Source organism: Phalacrocorax aristotelis, chromosome 5 (assembly GCF_949628215.1).
Source record: "Phalacrocorax aristotelis chromosome 5, bGulAri2.1, whole genome shotgun sequence".
NCBI lineage: Eukaryota > Metazoa > Chordata > Aves > Suliformes > Phalacrocoracidae > Phalacrocorax > Phalacrocorax aristotelis.
Window position 1 is genome coordinate 54821689 of NC_134280.1, and position 23641 is coordinate 54845329.

Consider the following 23641-nt stretch of genomic DNA (forward strand, 5'->3'; position numbering starts at 1 on the left):
GGAATTTCAGATACGGTAGAAATAAAGTGAGGAGAGCAAAGAGGCAAAGGGAGCCTGGAAAAGGCAGGAACCCGGAGGAACGGAAAGTAAAGAATGGTCAAGTGATATCAATGTTAAAGAAGAATGTATGTTAAAGAAGGATAAGATGAAGAAAAAGAAGCTTCCTTTCAGTGGCCAGGTTTCTATGAGAAGCAGCGTGGAGCAGAGGAATTTTTGTCAGATAGATCTCAAGTAACAGTAATAGGGAAAGAGCTGACAACCGAAGCAAGGTTAGAGTCTTCAGTCAGCTGGTGTTCTTGCACAATGTTCTGGGTTGTCAAGAGACTTGGAAAACTATTTGAACAGTGTTTTGCTTGGCCACTCTGAAGGTCAGCATTACTCCTGGGAGCCCTGTTTTATCAGGTGATATTCACGCAGCCAGGAATGCACTGCTGCTGGAACTGGGACATCCCTAGAAGCCAAGCACCGTTTTTCAAGATAAGCCAAGACAGATCGCTGCAGAGACATTAACACATATTCCTCCTTTGCGACAGGATTTCTACTTGGAAATCTTGGATTTGCTCGGAAAGCCTTTTGCTTCCTTCCCCTCAGCAGCTGAACTGGGAGTCGGAGCTGACCTCGTGGCGCTCACCGGGAATGCCGGGGGCAGGTGTCAGGGAGCGCCTCGGAGCAACCGCCCCTCGCCCCAAACGGCTTTTCCCCTTCAAAACCGCACCGACCTCACCGCCACGGAACAGCGAGCCGCTATAACAAAAAAAAAAAAACAAAAAAAACCAAAAAAACAAACCACAACCAACCACCGCCACCAAAACGTAGTGATTCTTGTTGGTTTGTTCACGCGTCTCTGTGCCAAGGCCGGGGGCTGGCAAGGTGCTTCTGAGTGACACTGAGGTGCGCGGCGGCGCGGGCGGGGGGCCCCGCGGGAACGCACCCCGGCCTCAGCCTCGCCGCGGCGCCAGCTGCGGGTGGGGTGGGTGCGGGCGGGGCGCGGGCCAGGAGGGGCGGGGTGGGGGCGGTCCCGGCAGCCCTTATCAGGCCGCCCCCGCAGCGGCCTCAGGGCCCTCTGCTACCCCGGGGCTCACGGAGAGGCACGGCACGCCTCTCCGCACCGTCCACCTCCTACTCCTCCTCCCACCTGCTCCAGCGGACGCGTTTCCTGAGGCGGGGCGTTCGTCACAGGGAAAGTGACGCGCGGGCCGTGTGACGCCATCGGGAGGCGAGGTGATATAAAGGGTAGGCGGCGGCGGCCGGAAGCGAGCGGAGGCGAGCTGCGGGGCGGGCGGGGACGGGAACAGCGACAGGGACAGGCGGGCGTCGGCGGCGCCTCTGCCGGGCGCGGAGGGGAGCGGGGTAGCTGCCTCACGCCGCCCCCCGCCCCGAGCTAGCCATGGATTTCCACAACATTCTCGTGATGGCGTCGGAGCAGCAAGGGCTGAACTCGGTGCCGGTGAGCGTGGGGGTGGCGGCGACCGGGACCGGGAGGGCGTGAGGCCGGGCCACAGTGACCGTTACGGCCACTGGGGCGGGGGGGGCGGTTCCCGGCGGCGCCGGGCCGGCCTGTGTGATGCGGGGGCCACGCGTTCCCCTCACCGGGCGTCAGGGGTCTCGCTGGGCCTCCCTCCGGCCCACCGGCGCCCGGCCCGCCCGCCCCAGGCCGGGGGTGCTCGCTTTCGGGGGCCGGAGAAGCGCCCGTGGGCGCGGGCTTGGGGGGACGACACGAACCGAGGCTCCTTCTCCCTGCGTGTCTCGGCGCGTTCGGGGCTGGGAAGGGGCGGCCGGGGGTTGCGTCGTCTGGTCACCGAAAACACCGAGGTCCTGAGAGCGAAATCGGTGGTACGGGGGGGCGGCGGCGGCTAGAAGTGGGATAAGTCCTTTTGTTTCCTCTGAAAACAGAAGTCGGCCACGTCTCAAATGCGGCCCGGAGACAAAGAATGACAAGTTTTGGATGAATGCGCTGCGTCGTCCAGTACCTTTGTACACATTGCTAAGGAATAGCCTGCGACAGCTGTACGGGGATGATTGGTGAAAGGCATTTGGTTTATTATGAATATTGCTCTGAAGTCTGGATTTCGGCAGTTTGTGTTTTAACTCACGTGATCAGTTTTATGTTGATTCTGTATGAAATAACCCACTTAGCTGAACGAGGTCTGGCAGTAGGAGGGGCCTGTGCCCTTTTGGTACATTAGTATACTGGGTTTCATTCCTTTGGCAGGACCCAAGTTATAAGTCATGCGATCTTATTTGGATAAAAAATATTTTCTTTTTGGTAGCCACCAACTGGAGAAATGCTTTTCCTGTCCAGTCTTTAACAGAGTGCCAGAGTTCTGTGTTTCTGTGGTGAGCTCACTTAAGCCAGTGTAAATGAGAGTAGTTGTTTATAGCATAAACTATAGGAAAAACAGAAAAAGCATACTCCTTAGTTCTGACACTGCCGAAATGGAGAGACTCGAGAATAGAGAGTATCTCAGTCTCTCTATATCACTAGTAAAATTTCAGTAATGTTCACTAATGTTGTGACTAGTTGATAATAGGGACCAACCATATGGTAGATACGCATAATTTGTCAGGTTCCTTCGTGTTTTAAAAATCTTGTAAAAGGTACTCTGTTCTCTGTTCTCTGTTGCAGATGTGAGGGTAAGGGAGGCAATCCTGCTGCTTGTGCAATGGTTGAGGGGTTTGTTACTCGTTTTAGAAAAGGCAGGATTAGGATTTGCTTATGTGATTAACTCGTGGAGTGAGAGTACAATTCAATCCATAGCTGAAGCAGTTTGGTTTCTTGCCATTCTAGCAGTGCAGCTTTGAATTGTAAAGTTGTCCTTAGTCTTTGAGCAAAAGTGGGGCTGCGCTTGGCACTGCTTGAGGTTATCTGTAGATGTTAGGCTTCAAAAGAGATCCTGTGGAGGTTTTCTGATCAATGGACATCAAAATAACTCCGGTAGATTAAAGCTAGTGCGTAAAATGTGTTCATATAATCAGAATATAATTAATATTAAATATTTTATTAAAAATACTATACAGACTAAATACAAAACCTACTGCCATGTAAAGGTAACAGGTTTCCAGAAATATTAGTTCCTGCATTAATCAGCATATTCCTTGAATTTCCCTTTGAGAAGTTTATTTTAAACTTTACAGTGCACTAAAGTAAATATTCCATGCCTGTTGTAATTAAAAATAAATCAACATGCACAAGCAGTATGTATATCTCAAAAGTAGAAACTATAGAAAAAATCTGTTTAAGAAATAATATGGTCTTGTATCATAAGAGGGGCCTGTGTAAAACAGGTATTGCATCATGTCCCTGTAAAAACGGATCTGCTTGTTCACCTCCCTGTGGAAATCCAGATTCAAAAGGAATATTGCTGAAATGAGCCGTCTGGTGACTTATTAGTTGCATCAGGTTTTCTTTCTAAATAAAACAGTACATACATGAACTAGTGTATAAGCTATTAATGTGTTGCTAATAGTCTTTACAGCAGTTGCTGAAAAGAGCTCTGGTTTTCCTCTCACAATGTTCCATAGGGGCTTCAGTGTTTTCTGTATGTTTTGTTATGTGTGTTCGTGTTACCAGTTCATTAGATTTCCAGTGTGATCTTGCTTTGATTAGACGTGATACCAGTTATGAGGTTTAATGTTGATTTCAGTAAGATGTGAATACTTTCTAGGTCACTCTTTTCTTTTTGGTGAGATTGGTATACTCTGTTATGCCCCAAGTATTATGTGACATAATGGATGTGGTGAAGCATTTCAAGATGTTTGTGTGGAAGATATTCTTAAAAATATGAAACTACTGCAGTTTTTAAAAAACACTGAGTACACTTGGAACCAAGTAATTAGTTTATTTCACCTTGTTTCTATTGCCATTAATAATTTATTAGAAATTATCTCATATAGCTCCCTACTCCTTTTAACTGAGGATGAATCTCTGTTGTACAGAACTTGCAAAAAATCTGATACAGAATAGTATTTAACCACAAAAAGGTGACCCAAAACTGAAACAGCTTGTCCTCCACGTCAGCACTTGCTGAGGTCTCATTTTAAGTCACTGATGTGCAGTGACCATGCATTGCTACAAAATACCCTCCAGTAAAGATGACAAATACACACAGCTACCAAAAATTAAGCATTTGTGAAGTAAAACTGTAGCAAAATCCCAGAGTTTGTTCAGAGGACCCTGTGCATTACAGAGCCTCCCCATGAAATTGTAATGTACAAACTATTGAACGTGTGCCCATAGGCAAGAGAAGCCCTGAAAGAGAAATATGGTGAAGTACGGATTGCTGTTGTAGAATCAGACTCTTATTCAATTGGTGTGCGTGTGCTTATGTGGTTAAAACTTGGCTCAAAACAGGACCTAGAAATGCTTTGTGTTATATCAGCATCCACACCAGGAGAACTGCAAGATATGCAGTGTAAAAAGTTGGCAAGGGGTGCAGAGGGCTTTTGCTCTCAGCTTGACTGAACTTGATAGTTAAGTTCCAGGCACTTGCAAACACTGCCTAAAATGTGTAAAACTTTCAGCTTTTCCTATTCCTGGTCTCTCTCTTTGCATAAACAGATGAAAATGGGGACTGCAATACCACTACATAAAGGAAAGCATAAAGTATGCTTTTAATTTTTTTTACTCTGTGAAGCAAAATTTAACAGAAAAAACTTCTGCATTTTTTCAGCTAATGATTCAGCCCCAGTGTTGTGACAGCAATTTCAAAATACTAAGAAAATTATTTTTGCATTTTTAGGGCTAAAATGTATGACCCTCTTAAATTGGTGTTGGGAGATGAGAGTTAAAATAGTCTTATCAGTAAAGCCTTTTTCTTGGTAGGGGTTGCTAGAACCTGAAGAAAATCAAACAAATCTAAGCATGCTTGGTAACTACCATTTACTTTGTCATAACTAGATATTGATAACAGTAGTTGAGAAAGCATTACATGCACATATTCTAAGAAGGTCTAACTGCAGAGTGAGCTTCTGGTAACCTCCGCATGGTGTTTGCAGAGTGGACAGTGCAAACACCATAGCAGGGGCCTTGGAAGAGGCCTTGGAAGTACAAGCATAGGATGCTAGCAGAGGCCTGGGCAGTTAACACAAATGACCACTTATCAGTTTGGAAAGCTGCCTTTTGAGTATCTAGTATTAGGGCATTGGGTGAGGAGTGACACAAACAAGGATGTATGTGTGGCTTAACTGGGTGAATGAACCATTAGTGATATCAGAAATTGATACCCTGAAGAATACTTAGGGGGAAACTGGGACTTGCCATTGGAGAAGGCTACATGTCTTGATGAATGGTAAGGAAGAATAGGAAAAGTGTTGTAATGTTGTCCAGGGACCACAACTTGCTGTTGAAAAATAAGCAAAAAAAAAAAAAAAATCCACCCTGTGAGAACCTCTGCAAGTTGCCCATACTGGATAGCACAAGTGGAATTGCCTTTACATTGCATGTGCAAGCTCATAGCAAAAATTATTAGTTGCAGAGGTGCTCTACTTGAGAACCCAGTTTGGCAGAATTGATCACTCATATCTTGCGTTGCCACCTGTATAAATATTGATCATTGTTAAAGGCAATAGTACTTCTGTTACTTGTGTCTGGGTCTAGTATTTGGTCTAAACCCAATGGAGCTTCATTTGGATGCCACAAAGCTTACAATAATTTTATAAAATCTGTTGTACAGTCCAAGATTTGGCACTTGAGTGCTGACGACAGCACTGATCAGCAACTGTATCAAGATCGTGTGCCACACTTGAAATTCAGTGATATAAGAGCACAACCATATTTGCAGATTATACAGTTAAACTTGTGGCCTGGAGCTTGCCTGCTGGCCAAGGCTGGCTACAAGACACTGGCACTCTGCATTTAGTGGATGGGTGTTTTATTTAATGTCTGTAAACTATATCTGACCAATATACCTCACAAGTCAGTGTGCATGTGTGAATGTATAGGCACATACAGCTTGGGGGGTGGGGGGGGTTTACTTGCCATGTTAATACCAGTCTTTTTTAATTAATCTTTTCGTTTTGAGGTATACTTTTCATCAAATAATCTGCTTTGTCACTCATGTAACTATACACTAGATAGTCCACTGAAACAGTTTATTCTGGCTGTAAGTAGAAAACAAATAGGATTTTGCACTGTAGTGGACTTTACACCATACTCTTAAAGAACCATTGGTCAGATTCTGGGAGAGGCAGTTTTAGGAAGGTAGTTATGGCAATGCTTGCAGAGATGAAGGTTAAAAAAATGAGAAACTCCAGGAGAAATATTAATCACTGGTAGGAAAAGACTTGATATTTCTTGAGGGTACACACTTGAAGAAAGGCACTTTGACAGCTGTTACTTTTTACTTTGGGTAAAGCAGTGCCCACTTTCATACTCGCTTAGAGCTTGTTGCTAGGCTCTACCCAGAGAGATAACCAGTGTTTACAACTTTAGCGCAGTGTTCTGGGACCAGCTTGATCTCCTCTCTCATAAAGGCTAAACGCTTGTTTCTCTGTTGATTTAACCAACTTGGTGATAGCTATAAAAAGCCAGAATAGTGCAGCTGCTGCATGGATGATAAAGTAGTGATATGCCCCAGTTTATTTTGTCTGGTTTACCTGGAATCTGATACATGTTCATTTGCACTGTAAGCAAAACACTTTATCAGTGCTTGTGGAACATGTGCATGGTTCAGTGCTTTTAAAAAGACTAAACTTAAGCTGGTTATTTTATGCTATTTCTAAATGAAGGTGAACAAAACTTCTGTCAACAATAGTAGTGATTCACAGAACAGAAAACGGGTATTCATTTACAAATCGTTTAGCTGTGTTTTCAGTTGTTGGTCGATATCAAGAAATGCTGCCTATAAGAAGACTTAAATCTTGAATTTTGCACAATTTGCAACTTTAGTGGCAGTCAGAAAACAGCATGTCTGTCAAGCTGCTTTACAAACCTGCTCCTAGATAGGACTGTTGGTTGTAGTTCAGCAGAACAAAGCCTGAAAACTGCTTCCCCACCACTTTAATTCTTCATAAGGTTTCCTAACAGCATAGATGAATCTACATTTGTCCCTGCTGTTTAGCAGTTTTGAAAGGCGCTCCTTAGGCCTAAAACTCTTTCAGAATCAGTCATTGATGTTGGAGAAGACCCTTAAGATCGAGTCCAACCATATCCTCTGTTTTGAAAATGCTTTGTTTTGTCTGTTTTTAAAAGCTGTGTAGAAACTGAATAATTAAACCAAGTTTTGCCAGATTAGGTTACCAATAGAAAAACATGACATTTTTAAGTTTGGGAAAAAATAATTTACATAGACATTATAGTAATATGAGTATACTACAGATTGTTCAGATTGTCCTCAGATTATCCCGAAGGTACTAATTTGCTTCAACCTTTTTCTGAAAGGATTTTCACTGATAATGTATGGATTGCTTTGCTTCTCTATCTCTTCTGATTTAGATAGAGCATGCCAGATTACTTTGGGCTACTGAGTCATGGGCTACATTTGAACAAAAATCAAAAGGCAGTATGGCATCATGGTTCAGGTTTCCTGGACAGTTAGGTCTTGCAATACTTTCAGTCTGAACAACACAAAAGCTGGGAAGGACCTCAGCTTCCAGAAGAGAGGGGCCCAGCTCTAGCTATCATCCTTTAAATAGTCCTAGTGATGATGATCAATTCTAATGATTTCAACTGCAAGTACCAAAAAATTGTTCAGGGTTGGAGCTTCTCCAGTGGTAAGGATTTACTAAAATCAGTTCTTAGATTGTGGTAAACTCTCTTGTACAGAGGTGAATCTTGGTAAATGAGCTTGACTGTAGTAGGTCTTTAATGTGATGAGGCAACACGTCAGGTTTTACTACTGCAATGTATGTGGATGGTGTATCTTCATAATTTTGTTTTAGTAATTTCAGAAATTACTAAAGGTGACTACAAATAGCTGTTATTGTGGATGCCCTTCTTGGAGCCTGTTTTGGCTGCATTTTAGAAATGAGTTTCTGAACCTTGCTTCTTAGTGCATGTATATACAAGATAACGTATGGGTTTGCACATTAGTAATTAAAGTAATCCAAGAACCTATTCATGCGCTGCTGTTTCAGTGAATTAGAAATTAGAGCGAAGGCTTCCATTGGACGATATTGAAATCTGTAGAGAGTTATGCTACTAGCTTGCCTGATTATTGCTTCTAAAACATTCAGATGTAGGTATCTTTACCAGATATTTTAATTTTTCTAATTAAGTTTCATAAGGCTGTATGAGGATAGGGAGATATTTGAGAATACTGACTTGTGTGGCTTTTTTAATTAATGATATTGTTTTTATTTAGGACAGTATTTCACAGCTCTTTCATTTGGTGAGGATCAGAACTTTTCTGTGGAAGGTCTTGGTTTAGGTTCTAATCCATTGGCTTACTACTGAAATAAAAAAAAACCAACCCCAAACCTCAAATAGAGTTGGATTTTTCCTAAATGTATTCTGCTTTCCTTCTGCTTCTGGGTTTAACTGGCCTCTATTGTGTTTATCTTTCCAAGTGTCTCTGTCCTTCTCATTGCTTTGTTTATCTTCTCTAGTCTGTTTGTGGGAAGAAGATTTAAAAAGTCTTTGTTTCTTTCCATTTTATGATTCTAAACCCCAATCTGATAATTGGTACCTTTATGAAAGGTAATGTCTGAACAGGTGTAGCACACTAGTGCAAGTGTGGGTTATGGATCCCAGTAAGAAAGGCACCCAGACTCTTAACATATCTCCAATAAATGTAATTTTAATCCATAATAGGAGAAGGAAAAAAGGGATAGCATACATAACTTTATCTGTTCCGCTGCTGGAAGTCTGAGTTGTACAGCACTGGACAGACATTGAGGCATGGCAAACTGCAAATCCTGTCTGGTGAGGGTCATGAGCATTGTAGTCAGAGCTTTTATAGGATATTCTTGGAAGTAAACAGCTCTATCATTTCCACTGCCAAGCAAAAGGATGCTGTTTCACTTCAAGATGTGAGACCTAGAATCATAGAACAGTTAGGGTTGGAAGGGACCTTTAAAGGTCAGCTTGTCCAACCTGCCTGCCGTGAGCAGGGGCATCTTCAACTAGATCAGGTTGCTCAGAGCCATATCAAAAAACCTGACCTTGAATGTCTCCAGGGATGGGGCATCTACCATCTCTCTGGGCAACCTGTTTGAGTGTTTCACCACCCTCATCATAAAATGTTCCTTATCTAGTCTGAATCTACCCTCTTTCAGCTTAAAACCATTACCTGTCCTTACCACTACAGGCCCTATTAAAAAGTCTGTCCCCATCTTTGAGTCCCCTTTAAGTATTGAAAAGCTGAAATAAGGTCTCTGTGGAGCCTTCTTTTCTCCTGGCAAATTACGAATTACATGTGGTGTAATTGCCAGGTGCCAAGTGGGGGCTGCATATTTTGTCACAGTTAGTCTGCTGAGTTCATCCAGTGGTCTCAAGTGGTAGGTATAGTAGAGTGCAGGCCTGTGCCTATTCAGGTCAACTGGTATGCAGATCACTAACTCCTTGATGTACAGTACTTGTCTGTTTAAGATCACTACAGCAGGAACTAAAATCAATACCACTGGTTTTAGATCAACCTACCAATTATGCTGGTGAAGTCAGTTCCAACCCTTGGAGTAATTCCATTTTTTGAGTTGATTTATTTATTTTCACTGATTAAGATAACCTGAAACTGAAATGCGTATCCATGAAAAAGCTGAAAGCTGTAATGGACCTGTAAATCTGCAGTCTGGAATTGAACAGACTGGCAACTTGGGCTGTAGTCTGCTTTTGTTTCCTGCTTGGTCAAAGACTAAGGCTGAACTGAAACATTTTTATTCCATTTCTGATGCAGCTGTTGCATTCTTTCTCAGTCTACTGCATTTTGCTCATTGGTCTTGGTTTTCTTACCTGTCTTCTGGATTCATGTTCATTTGTTCTGAAAGCTGAGTGCACTCTTGTTATGGATGAGTGGAATGCACCTCTCAAAAGAGAAGCAGCAATATATTTTGAGATAAAACAATAGTTTGACAGAGTTCAGAAAGTCTGATGGAATTTGAGAGTTTTAACAATGGTTTGACAAGGTTCAATAAGCTTGATGGCAAGGGTCACCTTATTAACTACTGCATAGAAGAAACATACAAAGGAAAATGGAATTAAATATTTTTCAGGACTCTTTCACTCCCTTGTATATGAGCCAGGGGCTTTATAGCTTGCAGGTTCTCCCCAAGAATGTGAGGTGAATGCTTCTTAGCCAGCCTGAACCAAAGAACGGCTAGGAGTTCAGTTTATCTGTCACAACTCTTGGCTTCAGTGCAAATTCATTGTTTCTTTATTCTGTACCATCTCTATGCTTTAAGTCAAGTACATGACTGTTACGCAACTCTTCCCCTTTAAAAACTTTGGTTTTTACATTTCTTAACTTTTCTGTCATTTTCCTTTGTTCTTTGCAGAAAAGGTACAGTTTGGCTGTTGGTCCTCCCAGAAAGGTTCCGAAAGTCAAGGGTGTAGAGTCTGCAGCAGTGCAAGCATTTCTCAGACGGCAAGAAGAAGAAAAAAGAAAAAAAGGTAACAGTCCAGACTTTCCTGTGGGAGACTTTCATTGACTCTTTGAGACTTTGTTACCTTATTCAAAGCTCATGCAATCTGTTTCTGGAATTTATGCACATAACTGATGCTGAGGGAAAGCCAGCACTACATAGGGATTAGGGATGTTTGCATGCTTTCCTAAGGAGTTTAGTATTAATCAGCTACACTAGCATTTACTGTTGGAGATTGAGAAGTAGTTAAAGTGAAGAGATATTGCAAGAAACCACCTGGGCTTTTGGTAACTTAACTCTGAAAAGCTTTATCTGTGTGGAAGATATGGTAAGTGTTCTGTCATATCTTAATCTAGTGTATTAATACGGTCTGAATTTTAAATTTGTATGGCAGAGGCTTTGTTTGAGCCACAGTTTTTACACTGTTATAAATAGTCAATAGAATAAACTAATAGTGCGCTGCTTCTAATGTTAATGTTTTGTGAAAGGTAACCAAATCTGATGGACTGGATGGCCCAGGGTATTCCTCCTTGCCTGGGCCAGTCATGAGCCTGCTCCTTATCCCTGCTGCCGGGTCCAGCCAGAAGCAATACTGAGCATGAATTCCATGTAGGCCTGCATGTGCACACACTTTGTACAGTCACAGCCCTTGACAATAGAATAGCATAGGCAGGGGATGGTACCTTTACAGGTACTCACTGCATGAGTAGCCCGATCAATTTTCTAGGACCTGATGCTTTTCCTGAGGCTTTCTGGTATTTGGCACCCACTCCCATGGTCTCACTGTCACAGAAATTGGGAAAAAAACCTCTTAACACCAATGCAGAATTAAGAAGCAGGTGTTCTCTTTATAGCAATGCTGGATGCTTGGGGGATCCTTCTGCCTAATGTGCATACCTACTGGAGTTCATTTTGACATTTATACACGAAAGCTAGCATACCATGCCTATCTAACACACAATCATTGACCTGACTGAGCATCCTCTTTTTCCATTGGTCTGTATTTTCTTTGCTTAAATTTAAAGCTACAGTATGATTTTAATTCACCTGCCCATGCTCAAGGGGAGTGGGGGGGGTTAGTCCTTTTGTCCCTCAATTGAGTTGGTGGTGGCAATCTCCCCTGCCAGAACTACCTTCCTCCAGTTTTGTGCTTCGGTGCCTTCTGGGCCAAGATGTTCCCTTTTATTACTGGTGTCTTCACATCTGGCCTTCCCTTCCCTTCACACCCATCTTTGTGGCACAATGTCTCCACTGTTAGTCTTGGAGGTTGTTAGTGAGGCATGCATTGATAATACCCTCTTATCTGGCCTAAGCATTATTTACTACCTTGTTAAAATTCTCAGGTGTTAGTTTCTACTCCTGTGATCCTTTCTTAACCACTACTAACTCCTCCACTATTCTATTTCTTCCAAGAATATATATGTGTTTGCAGTAACATCACCAGTATCTGACATTCAGGCCTCTCATCCTATTCACTGGCTAGTTCAGCCTGAATTTTGTCAGCAGATCACACACAGACTCAAGATAGAGAGCATGCTTCTGTAGAAAATAACTAAAAACAGTTCAGTAAGAATATAGCACAGACTGTGGAGATAGGGCACAGGTCTCTGCCAGACAAATGTAGTGACCAGCAGCTTGCTGCTTTGTGGCTGGCTGCTTCTGTCTCTCCCCTACGCTCCTCTACACACACACAGCCTGTTTTCCAATTCTTAGCCCCCCAATACTCTTTGATTACCTCCCTTTTCTCATCTTCCCTTAAACATTTGATAGTGAATTCTTTACGGTCTCAATTCTCTTGCCCAGTCTCAGAAATCTTTCCATTACCCAGATATCCCAGAAGTCTTGCACCTCCTCACACAGTAATTCTCCTTAGTTTGCATAGCATTGTTGAATAACCTTAGTGGGTTTTGCAATAGCTGCATTTGACTTAATTGTTTGCCTTTGTCAGAGTAGCTGATTCAGGTGGGTTAGCTTGCCCTGTTGGCAGACCTCTAATGACTTTCTGGTCTATTTTGAATAGCTGTTGGGCAGATATCTTTAAACTTATTGTCCTAGATGGTTTATCGGTTTGGAAGAAATCGAAATAAAAAGTAGTGCTTTTGCATAACTTTCTCCTGGTTTTCTTTTACAGCACTGGAAGAAAGAAGAAAGAAAGAACAACTCTTGGCTAGACGTATTGAACTGAAACATGACAGAAAGGCAAGAGCTATGGCCTCACGAACAAAGGATAATTTTTATGGCTATAATGGCATTCCTGTTGAAGAGAAGCCTAAAAAGAGGAGGACTTGTGAGAATGTTGCTCAGGCCCCAGAGGCTGAGTATGCACCAGAAGAAGAAACTGAGCAACTTGGATACAGTCAGACTGAATCTGAGCATGAGCAGGACGAATATGAAGAGAAACCATCCAAAGTTGCAGTGAAACCAAAGGCACCTCCCAAAAGTGCACCAGCACCTCTGAACTTTGCAGAGCTCTTAAGGCTTGCTGAAAAAAAACAATATGAACCGGTGGAAATAAAAGCAGTGAAAAAGGTAGAAGAGAGACCCAGAACAGCAGAAGAATTGAGAGAGAGGGAGTATTTGGGACGCAAAAACAAAAGAGTAGAAATGCATAAAAAGAGTGAAAAGGAGATAAAGAACACGGGGATATCCAGTTCTTCAAAAAAAGTGACTTCTCAGAAAGAATCTCTAAATACAAAACTTCACAAAAGCTCAGTAGATAAACATTCCACACCAAAAGGCAGTCTGTCATTTTCTATGAGTGGTACTGATAAGAAATCCAAAGCACCAGCATTGACTGAAAAACACTCACGGACATCATCTTCCTCCAGACTTGATCAAATGGAAAAAAACTCACAAAATGGCTCCTTAAAAAGCTCTACTGGTAGCAGTCATAGTAAATTACCTATCAATGGTATTGGAAAGTCTGGCTCAAGCTCTCATGTGCCGCCCTCAAAACCAGCAGCCAATGGAGCTCAGAGGCTACCATCTGCTAAAGAATCCAGCCTGAAAAAGTCTGCGCAAACAAAATCAGGAAATGCTGCAGCCCTTCAGCATGGAATCAACTCCAGTGCAAAGCGATCAGGCAGCAGCTTAGGAAAAGGGGGACCTGGACACCCAGGTGGCGGTTCAAGTGCGGGGCCTGGGCGATCAAGCAGCAATTCTGCTGCGGGACCTGGAGGGCCAGGCAGTGGCTCAGCTGCGGGACCTGGAAGACCAGGCAGTGGCTCAAGCCTGGGACCTGGGCGACTGGGTGGTGGGTCAGGAATGGGACCTGGAAGGCTGGCTGGCAGCTCAAGCATAGGACCTGGGCGACCAGGCAGCAGGTCAAGCATGGGACTGGGGCGACCGGGCAGCAGCTTGGGCACTGGACCAGGAAGGCCAGGCATCAGCACAAATGCAGGACCTGGGCGACTAGGCAGCAGCTTGGGAACAGAACCAGGAAGGCCAGGAGTCAAGCCAAGCACTGTACCTGGGCGACCAGGCAGCAGTTTGGGAACAGGACCAGGAAGGCCAGGAATCAATCCAAGCACGGGAGCCAAGCGACCAGGCAGCAGCTTGGGAATAGGCCCGGGAAGACCAGGCATCAGCCCAAGTGTGGGACCGGGGCGGCCAGGCAGCAGCTTGGGCACAACTGTAAAACCGAAGTGTACTGTTGTATCAGAAACTATTTCTTCTAAAAACCTAGTCACAAGACCTAGCAATGGACAGATCAATGGAATGAGACCTTTTCAAGGGCATAGACCTGTACTTCATCCACAAGGTATAAAGTTCTAGAGCAAACAATTTTTTAATTATTTCGTTTTTATTTTTATGTCTGAGTCGATGTCCCTGAGGGTCTTTGACAATTACAGATGCAATTAGGAAGACTTGGACAAAATACCATAGTTGTCTTTTAAAGAGTGCATTTAACAGTAGAATGCTTTTTTCCTGCTTTGCAGCTTTTTATTTATCTTTACCTGTGTTCATATTCCTTGAAATACAGGCCTGGGGTGTGAAGGATTACATGAAAGAAAACTAAGCAGCCTGTGATGGATGGATGTATGTACATGAATGCTGTTAGAAGGAAAAGAATTGAAGGATTCACTGCCTGCATTGGTTAATTATGCTTAGTCTTTAAAATGTCAGTGTCTTAATAACAGATGCTTAAAGTGGTACATGAAAAATAAAAACCACACAGCAAACCTGTGACTGATTTTTTAGTGTTTTGGCAAATTCACCTTATCAAGCAGTTCTAAAAATTTTTTTCTGAACAGAAACAAGCAGCATGGACTCTAGCAAATAAGTGCCTAGAAAGCCCTAAACAAGAACATAGACTTATGTCTGCTAGTTTCCTCAGGATGCAGTTGGTGATACTGACATGTAATCTATAGCACAACTTAAAGGAAGTATTTCCTTTTACTGAGTTTCTGAGAATTGCTAGTTAACCTGAGGCAGAGGTTTTCTGACTTGAAGTCCAGAGTTGTAAAATGGCTGTGCCTGAGGTATAGCAAGGAGAAGTACTGTTAAATTAATCTTATAGTAATGTTATTAATTACTGATTTAGGTCTTGGAAGACCACCTGTTAGTTACAAGAGACAAATAGATGATGATGATGATGAATATGACTCTGAAATGGATGACTTCATCGAAGATGAAGGGGAACCTCAAGAAGAAATATCAAAACATATTCGGGAAATATTTGGCTATGACCGGAAAAGGTAAGAAAAAGTCAATTTTAAGATATCACAGAACAAGCAACAGAACAACAGACATTAACGTAGTTCAACAAATAAAAATGCATTAGAAATAGGGGAAGGGCTGGTATCCAAAAATGGTTTTGCTTTGCAGAAATTTAATAAGCATTAGAGTTGCTTCTGTGCAGAAGAGACCTTGAATTTGCACACTGCCTGCTATGCTCTTCTGGAGAGCAATATAATTTGCTGCAATAGGACATAGCTGGAAAACACAGCTTCTTCAATGCCTCACCTGTGTAATAGTAACTCTTTCCTATTATTGGATATTAAAAAGCTTTCTATAGCAGTCAGCAGTATTTCAGAATTCATCAAATGTAACTACCTGAATATGAACTGCTAAATGCAATAGTGTTACCTCTTCTGTAAGAGGATCTAACTTGGTACGACTAGGAACTGCTCGAAATGAAGGCTCTTATTTGGCTTATTTAAATACTTCCCTCTTGTCTGACAGTAATTTATAAGAAAGCAAGCATTTTAAAGGCTTGTAACTTAGATTCTTTCAAAACATTAAAATCTACGTATGGCAAGGTAATTATTTTTTCTAAGAAGGTATGTGAATTCATAATTCAACTGTACATTATCATGGATGGATTTCTAGTGTGCTGAAAACTAATGTTTACCTTCCAGATACAAAGATGAGAGTGATTATGCCTTACGTTATATGGAGAGCAGCTGGAGAGAGCAACAGAAGGAAGAAGCTAGGAGGTATGCATAGATTTAAACTCACCTAGAAAGTGGGAAGCTTGTTTATTGCCCAAGTCATGGGGCAAAGTTAGAGTGGATATTTCCTGCTTTTTTATAGTAGAGGTAAATAAGCCTTACTATTTTTTTTATAAGAAAGCTTAGGTAAAGATGAAAGTCAGCCAGGCAGTGGTGAGTAATGTAAATAGTGTATGTTCATTCTCATGCATTGCAAACTTTGCATGTTTAAAAAAAAAACACAACAAAAACAAAAACCCCCCAACAACTTATGCCCAAAGACCTTTTTAAAAATTACTTTAAACTTCAGTCGAAATGCTAAACACTTCAATTTGTACCAAACATTATAATATTTTGCTAGTTTGAGGAGTAGAAGGAGATTTGTTTGTTTTTACCTATATACACATGTTTGTGTGTGTGTATTTCTATGTATATATAAAGTACTCTGCCAAACTTTTGCAATCAGTGATTTAAAATACGAAGATTATATTTTCATATTGGTTTTGACCATTGGTGTTGGCCTCTAGGCCTGCACAATTCTTGTGTTGCTATTATAAAACCTGGTGTTCGTAAAGTGATTTTCTTTCTGGTTTTTAATGACTGGTGGGTCAATCTTGTGAAAGTTATAAGAGGTTTTTATAGATAGTGGAAAATATTGGAATATACTGAGTTAACGAATTTTTTGTTCTACTGGAATTTTTATATTGTTATTCAGAAGGTGCCTTCAGCATTGGAAACATGCGTCTTTCTGAAGAGATAGTGTTCTTATTTCTCTTGCTCCTAGGGAATAGCTGCAGCTCATGCAAAGCTATAGTCTGTTAAATGGAGTTAGAGGAAACAACTGGCATTTTACAGCGATGTTGCTATTGACTAAATTCTCTGAGAAGACCTAGACTGAGGTTCTGTGGAGTTGGATACCTGGCTAACTTTTAACTACCATGCCAGCATAAAGGAAGGGAAGATAAGAAACTTAAGTAAAATTGAGTTTAACTATTTTCAATGCTTAGCTGCTTTTCACTGAGACTAGTTAAAAGCGTTATGACAATTGAAATGAGGAACTCTTTCTAACCAAGCAAGACCACTAAAATTTAGTTGTTCTAAGTTGAAATAAAAAGTTATGCTTCAAGCCAGAGTTTGATCACATAGATACTTGATGTGTTTGTTTCCAATCTTAATTTGGATGTCTGCGGTTTCCTGAATTCAAGATGACTTGGCTATTCTTGTTTAGGCATAAAATCTGTTTTAGAGCCCGTACTGGAGCAGTTTAGCCCAGAACAGTTGAATCCTTGTAGTCATGTGGTTGAACCTTTTGCAACAAGGTGCATGCAACACTGCCTCATGTTGCTTCGTAATGAGCTATGGATGTACAAATGCACTTGGTAGAGCTGCAATTGAGGCAGTAGCAGATCACAAAATGGTAACTTTGCAACACCCATAGTATCAAACCAGCAAATCTGGCCCTTATTTATTGAAGAGGAGATTAGATATTTAAGTATCACTTTCAATATACTGGCTTCCAGGAAGCTGAAGAAATTATGCAGGGACATAGTTAAATATGCTGTATTACCAGAGTCTGTTTACCAGAGTCATGGCAGCTAGATAGACTGAGAGTGAGCAATGTTGTGCTTGGGGCACCATTCAGGTAGCTACAATGTAGGAAGTTGCAACAAAGTCTTTTGCTTCTCTACTGTTTGACATTTACATTGGCAAGGGAGAGAAAGGGTATGGTTTAGGTAGTACTCAGAAGTTGATGAGAGTCAGTCTTGCTATGTCTTATATGCAAGAGTTGCATTGGGCAGAATTGATGGATGTGTTTCAGCAGCTTCTTTTTAGAAAAATTACCTTTCTTATTAAAATCAGAGTTTTTTCATTATTGATTTTTTTTAAACAAAACCTTTAATTTTTCCCTCAAAGATTTGTTTCTAATCTAATGATAAAATCTTGATTTCTTTTCTCAAAGCTGTATTCTTGCTATAACTGAAGAGAATTTGGTTGTTGAACTGATCTAAAACTTCTGCTCAGATCAGCTGTAATTTTAGGATTGCTTTTCTTGGGGGAGGGGTAGAAGTAAAATTTCATGTTGCTTGAGTAGCAGTGTGTAAAGTATTTCATCTTATTTGACAGTTTGAGACTTGGTGTTCAGGAGGACTTAGAAGAATTGAGACGGGAAGAAGAAGAATTAAAACGCAAGAGACAGTCTAAGAAGCTGAGGACACGTTAACTGACTTATGGTGTTGACTTTGTTCATGTTTCTGCTACCCTCTGCCTCCACACATCTCTTATTCTACTTCAGTTTCCATTTGCTTGTTAGAGGGCAAAAGAATATTTAAAGCGATTAAAGTACTGAAAAGCAAGGCTTTAGTTTGACCTAAATAAGATATTTATTTTTAATACTTGCCAGGGTTGGTTTTTTATGAAGAGATTAATGCACTAATGCATATTAAGTGGAATAAAATAAGGAGATGTTTCCATTCATTAAACCAGTTCAAGATGCCAGCAGTAATATTGACTAGCTATGCACTGACTCGGAACTGTGTGGGCCCATATACCAGTAAACCAATCTTGCATTCACTTGAAAGAAAGGAATAGCATTCTTGTTCCCTGATATTTCTTGAGACTTGGAGAAATTGTTCTATATCCTACTCTCTCCCAACTTGAGCCTCAAAGTATTGAAATGTCATCTGCTGTACGGAAGCAGCTTGGATGTAAATTCAGCCATTGCCACAGATGTTCAAAGCAATAAAATGCTGCACATTTTCTGATTTGAGTACCTACAAAAATAATTTGAACCTCTTTATATCTAAACAGAAAAGTGCATGTCACTTGCAAATTGTACAGTTATAGGTATGGCCGAAAGATTGTTGGCTTTTGCTGTGTCTGGAATTCCTGTACCAGTCTAATTCAGTGTGATAAATACACACCCTGAAAACAGGATTTCTAGTGTTTGTATGTAACTTTACTTTTGGGCTCAGGCGTATGCTTGGGAACTCTTTTCCTGCCCTGTAAATCTTCACGTTTGTTTAACAGCTTCTGCTGCTTTTACAAATTGTGTACAGTGCACATGTTTTTTCTTGCATTAAACATCTGATGTGTGAAATGATTTAAAATGTGAAGCAGTCATTTATCTAATTAGGTTTACTATTTAGAAAGCACATCAGAATTAAATTTTGTTAGAATGTATTTGCAGCTTTTCAGTATTAACAGCTTCATGTTAACTAGTTAATACTTGTGACGAATTTCATCAAACCAAAAATCTAAAATGCTCCATATAGCAGGAGAGTTAGTTCAGTTACTTTAATGCCCATATTTGCACATTATTTCTAACTATGCACTTAAAGACTGTTTCTTTCAGTAACTGAATTTGTTTACAATCAGCACAGGGCTCATGTAAGTTTACAGGAGTTGTACTGAGAATCTGAAGCTCAAATCTGGTGTTGCATCTGTTTTGATTTCCCTATGAAGGCTGCCCTTCAAAGCCCACCAGTATCACTACTCGGCTTTGCCTCAAGCTCCAGGACTCCACTGATAGTACCTCAGGCTTCAGCTGCTGTGAGGCTGTTACATTTTAGTGCTAGAAGTACTCAGCAAAGTACAAAAAGGGCTTTTGGTGTTTGTTGGGAGGGGGGAAAATAAAGGAAAATAAAGGAATAAAAAGGAAAAATTACCTTGTAGAAAAACAACACAGGAACCTTTCCTATCAGGGGCTATTCTTAACTGTGCTGCTTCTAGGAAGCAGGTCAGGTAGCAACCTGTAAGGAACCATCTTGGAAGCTGCTGAAGTGTCAACATCTGACTCTTAATGTAAGAAAAAACAGAATTGCCTTTTTAAGATATTTTCTGTCAATGGTGTAGCATTTCACTGCCTCAGTAAAATACTGACATGAGTAAACTGTTCGGATAGATTCTATAAACTAATTCAGTATTAGCTGACAGGGAGACCAGATGAAGATACCATCGTTGCTCCTCTATTTTTAACTTTCTATAGTAACTAAAACTGTTTCTCAGTGTATGCACTTGAGACCATGCAAGATAGTGTAACCTCACTGCTTGTCTAGAAGTGTGTCATATTCACTCTGCTTCACTGGGACCATCTAAAATTTTCTGTTGTAGTTCCTAGAATTAGCCACTCAAGACAATGAATGCTGGGACCATGATCAAGTTACTGGGTTTTTAACTTTTTAGTTCACTTCTTAGCTGGAGAAAGGCTCTAGGTCTGTCAACCCAGACAGCTGTATCAGCTGTGAGCAACTTCCTGCCTGGTTGGGAAAAAAGTCTCTTATGAAGCAGAAGAAATACATTAATTAAAAACTGGTTCAGTTGGGAACTGCTTTTCAGATAGATACAGGTTAAATAAAACCTGATTATTTCACCATTCTCTGGATTATTTAACCATGCAAGATCAGTTAAATTTCTTAATCTGTAAAGCACTTTGTCATTTGTCTTTTAGGTGGTGACTAGAATGTATGTACTCTGCTAGCTTCCCTAAGACACTATATAACTGTTTCTTCACACAGTGATCATGGCTTAAACTTTGTCTCTTTCAATGAAAAATTATTCAAGGACATGTTTGTAATTTTACAGTCAAGAAGTACTTTCTCATAATTGGCATGGGATGCTCATGGTTTTCAAATTTTGTACAAACATTTGGGTTTTAAAGTGCTTGCATTTGCTGCATATTTGTAAACTGGCTGGGAAGGAACTAAATTTGGGGGTTTTTAACTCCTGACCTTGTATTCAAAAACATGTTTACTGTTTGCCAGATTAATAGTATTAATCTAATGAGAGTACTTCAGTACTTGTCCAAAGTGCATCTGAATTTGAGGTCAAGAAAAACTGGAAGAATGCTTATATGGGTTTATAAGGATCTGCTGTTAAGCTAATGATTTAATTGTATTGAATGAAATTCTGGTTTGGTGGTTAGATTTTTAATTCACTGTTTGACAATGTGCCTTTTTTCTAAATTGTGTCAAAAAATAATGAATGTAGGAGTATAAAAAGGTTGGTTGGTTTCTGCTATCTCAGATTCTGTATCCTTAAACTTGATAGTGTGAAATGACATACTTTTCAGAAAACCCTTCCAGGTCTGGCTCTGATTGCACAATTACCGTAGCTACTTCTTTACTGCTAATGCTAAATCAAATGAAGGGCACTTTCTATTGATGACTACTCTTTTTGAAAATGTCTTCTATTTACACTTGACCTGTATTTCACTTTACAGTGATGTCTTTTGGAGGCCAGGGTTTTGCATATCACAGGAAGCCTTAGTGTGCAACTCTGTGCTGTGCTTTAAAATGTTTCAAGAAGTATATGAGATCTCTATGGAAATCTGGATTTATTTTTGTGTAAAGCCCAAAATATTGTCCAGGAAAACTAATTTTTCTAATTTTTTGCATTTTGTAACATAATCTAGTAGCTGATGCATATTTCTAGATATAGCGTATTTCTGGAGACCAAAACATGTCAGAAAAAATAAATATATGGAGAGACTGGTGTTTAAATTGTGATGAATGTACTTCTATTTATTTTGGTGAGTGGGTGTGATGCAATATTAAAGTGTTAGTGTGTAAATAAGGGTGCTTCTAGTTTTAGCCAATTTTTTTTTTCTTTGGGGATATCATTTGTGCACAATGTCTTTTTACACAATGTGACAAATCAGGTTAAAAACTCGTACATAGCTTAACTGTTTTCTGGTGCTGTCAAGAAAGTGTAAGTGTATACTTCTGCACACACCAAATGCATATATAAGTTTTGCAGAGTATGTATACAATAAATCACAGGCATTAAACACTTCACTGCTATTTCTCATTGGTTTACTTTATGGAAGATTTTTCAGAATCCTTTTCTGATGGTTTCCTCTGGGCTGTCACACACAACAGCGTTAGGCTGAATGTTCTCCAAGAATTGTTCTCTTGTTCTCATGCAGCCAGCAAGAATGTATGAAAAACTAGTCACTTAAGCATTCAGGAAAGATCTGAATCATTGATGTCTCCTGCAGTGTAGGCTTCTGATATGATACATATTTGGAAGTACATGCGTTTTAGAATGATAGTACACACAAGCATATCAGTTGCCTTTAATTGCTTTCATTTGGCATGTGGTGTTTCAGCCTCCAGTTGCATAAGCAGCATCTTTCTCAGATTTTCTTATTCCCATGTAAAGAACCTGAGCTTCCTCAATTGCTGTCTCCTATGGAATGGTTTACTGCTTTGACAGGTAGAGGTAAACACAGGTGACTGTTCTGATTAGCTAGTGCTGCAACCCACTTCCAAATAGATGAATGAATACACATCGAAGTGAGCCCACCTGCCTTTCCTTTGAAACAGCAATGCTTGCACTCTTGTGTACCTTAAAAAAAAAATTAAATCATATTGCAAATCAGCATTTAATCAGTGTCCTTCGGGTACCTTGTTTTGAAGGTATGAAATATGTTACCTTGTTTGGAATAACCTTGTATGGAATTCCCTTGAGAGTTTTAATGTATCTTAATAGCTGTAATTGGTCATAATTTCAAAGCAAATATATTCTGTTCAGGTGGAGGGTGATTCTACATGGAGGGTTATCTTAATCCAGCCACTAAAGCTGTAATTCTCTGGAAGCAATAAAATTATTTTACTCAGGTTTGGAAAAAAAAATACATTTTTCTCATTTGAGAACAGTTTAGTTATAATTTATTTGAAACAACATTTTAGTTCCCCAAGACAGAACTGCAGTTTAGTCATCCCACAGGTAGCCTTTTCTTAGCCCTTGAAATGCATATGGAAACATATAATTTTCCATGAGCCTAGTGATCCAAAAAGCCTTTGAATGTGACTGTAAGTGATACATAGACAGGCAGCCTGGTCACATCAGGTGAATCCTCAGAGTTCATGCACAGTGATGTACTGTCATTAACAACCCTCTTCCCCCAGCCAAAATAAGCAAACCAGCAAACCCTTTATTAGCGTGGCTTCTGTTTGCTAGCTCCATGTACGAAGGGAAGGTGGTGGTGGCAGTGTAGAGTGTGTGATGCAGCCAGGGGCTACAGGAGTCCTGTTTATGAGCAGTGTGAGAGATGCTGAAACTAGCATGAAAAATTAACTGTTTTGTAGAAGATTATTTGCTGCCGTATGCAGTTGGTAATGAGGTCTGGCATACCTCAGAACTGCTGGTTTAAATCCAGCTTTGGTTGGATGGTGCTTTTAAACTGATAGTTATGACATATAAAATAGTCACAGTGTAGTTCACACACACAGGTGACTTACTGGTTGTTCAGAACAGGTGAGCACTGAGATAAATAATGCTCTTGTGATATTTCCAGAGCAGAAGCTGGCTTGGGTTTTGTGAGCAAACTTGCTCCTGCCACTTGTGTTGCAGTTGGTCTTCATTTATTCCCCAAATTTCAGTATCTGGGATAATCACTCGAGCATATTTCAGAAGTGCAAATTTTGCCCAAAGCATTTAATATGTATGAGTTCAACTTGTAATTTCCCTTCCATTACTCTTAATTTGGTCAACTCGTAGTAGTGTAGGATATTCTTCACTGGCAAAAATTCTTTGAAATGCTTCCCAAATTAGAGGTTCACATTATTGAAAACCTTTTCCCTTGGCTTTGCTCTAAGCTAGCATACTTGGAGATACAGGATGCCCACATGCAAGCAGAAGAATGAGACTGGTATTTACAGTAAGAAAGTTTAAGGCAGTAAAAATAATGACAT

At 40.6% G+C, this 23641-nt stretch overlaps 1 protein-coding gene across 5 annotated transcripts; it reads left to right on the plus strand.

Annotated features, from left to right (window-relative positions):
- Positions 1-1208: 1208 nt before the first annotated feature.
- On the plus strand, positions 1209-21739 carry SPTY2D1 (SPT2 chromatin protein domain containing 1). Of its 5 annotated transcripts, none has more exons than XR_012660764.1 (7): positions 1209-1447; positions 10429-10543; positions 12647-14275; positions 14498-14635; positions 15059-15212; positions 15876-15953; positions 18072-19047. XR_012660764.1 is itself a non-coding variant. In XM_075094629.1 (6 exons), the coding sequence occupies exons 1-6, from the start codon at positions 1388-1390 to the stop codon at positions 18166-18168; spliced, it is 2133 nt and encodes a 710-aa protein (XP_074950730.1). In that variant the 5' UTR covers positions 1209-1387; the 3' UTR covers positions 18169-21739. The 5 variants fall into 5 exon arrangements, 3 of the variants coding, with proteins under 3 accessions (XP_074950730.1, XP_074950731.1, XP_074950732.1); XR_012660765.1 differs by having other exon boundaries at positions 14498-14553; XM_075094629.1 differs by lacking the exon at positions 14498-14635 and having other exon boundaries at positions 18072-21739.
- Positions 21740-23641: the final 1902 nt, after the last annotated feature.

Bases quoted from the DNA above. Each gene is read 5' to 3' on its own strand.
- SPTY2D1 (XM_075094629.1), top strand. From the start codon at position 1,388: ATGGATTTCCACAACATTCTCGTGATGGCGTCGGAGCAGCAAGGGCTG. The intron at 14,276-15,058 runs GTATAAAGTTCT...TTACTGATTTAG, and splicing joins ACCTGTACTTCATCCACAAG to GTCTTGGAAGACCACCTGTT. The intron at 15,954-18,071 runs GTATGCATAGAT...CTTATTTGACAG, and splicing joins CAGAAGGAAGAAGCTAGGAG to TTTGAGACTTGGTGTTCAGG.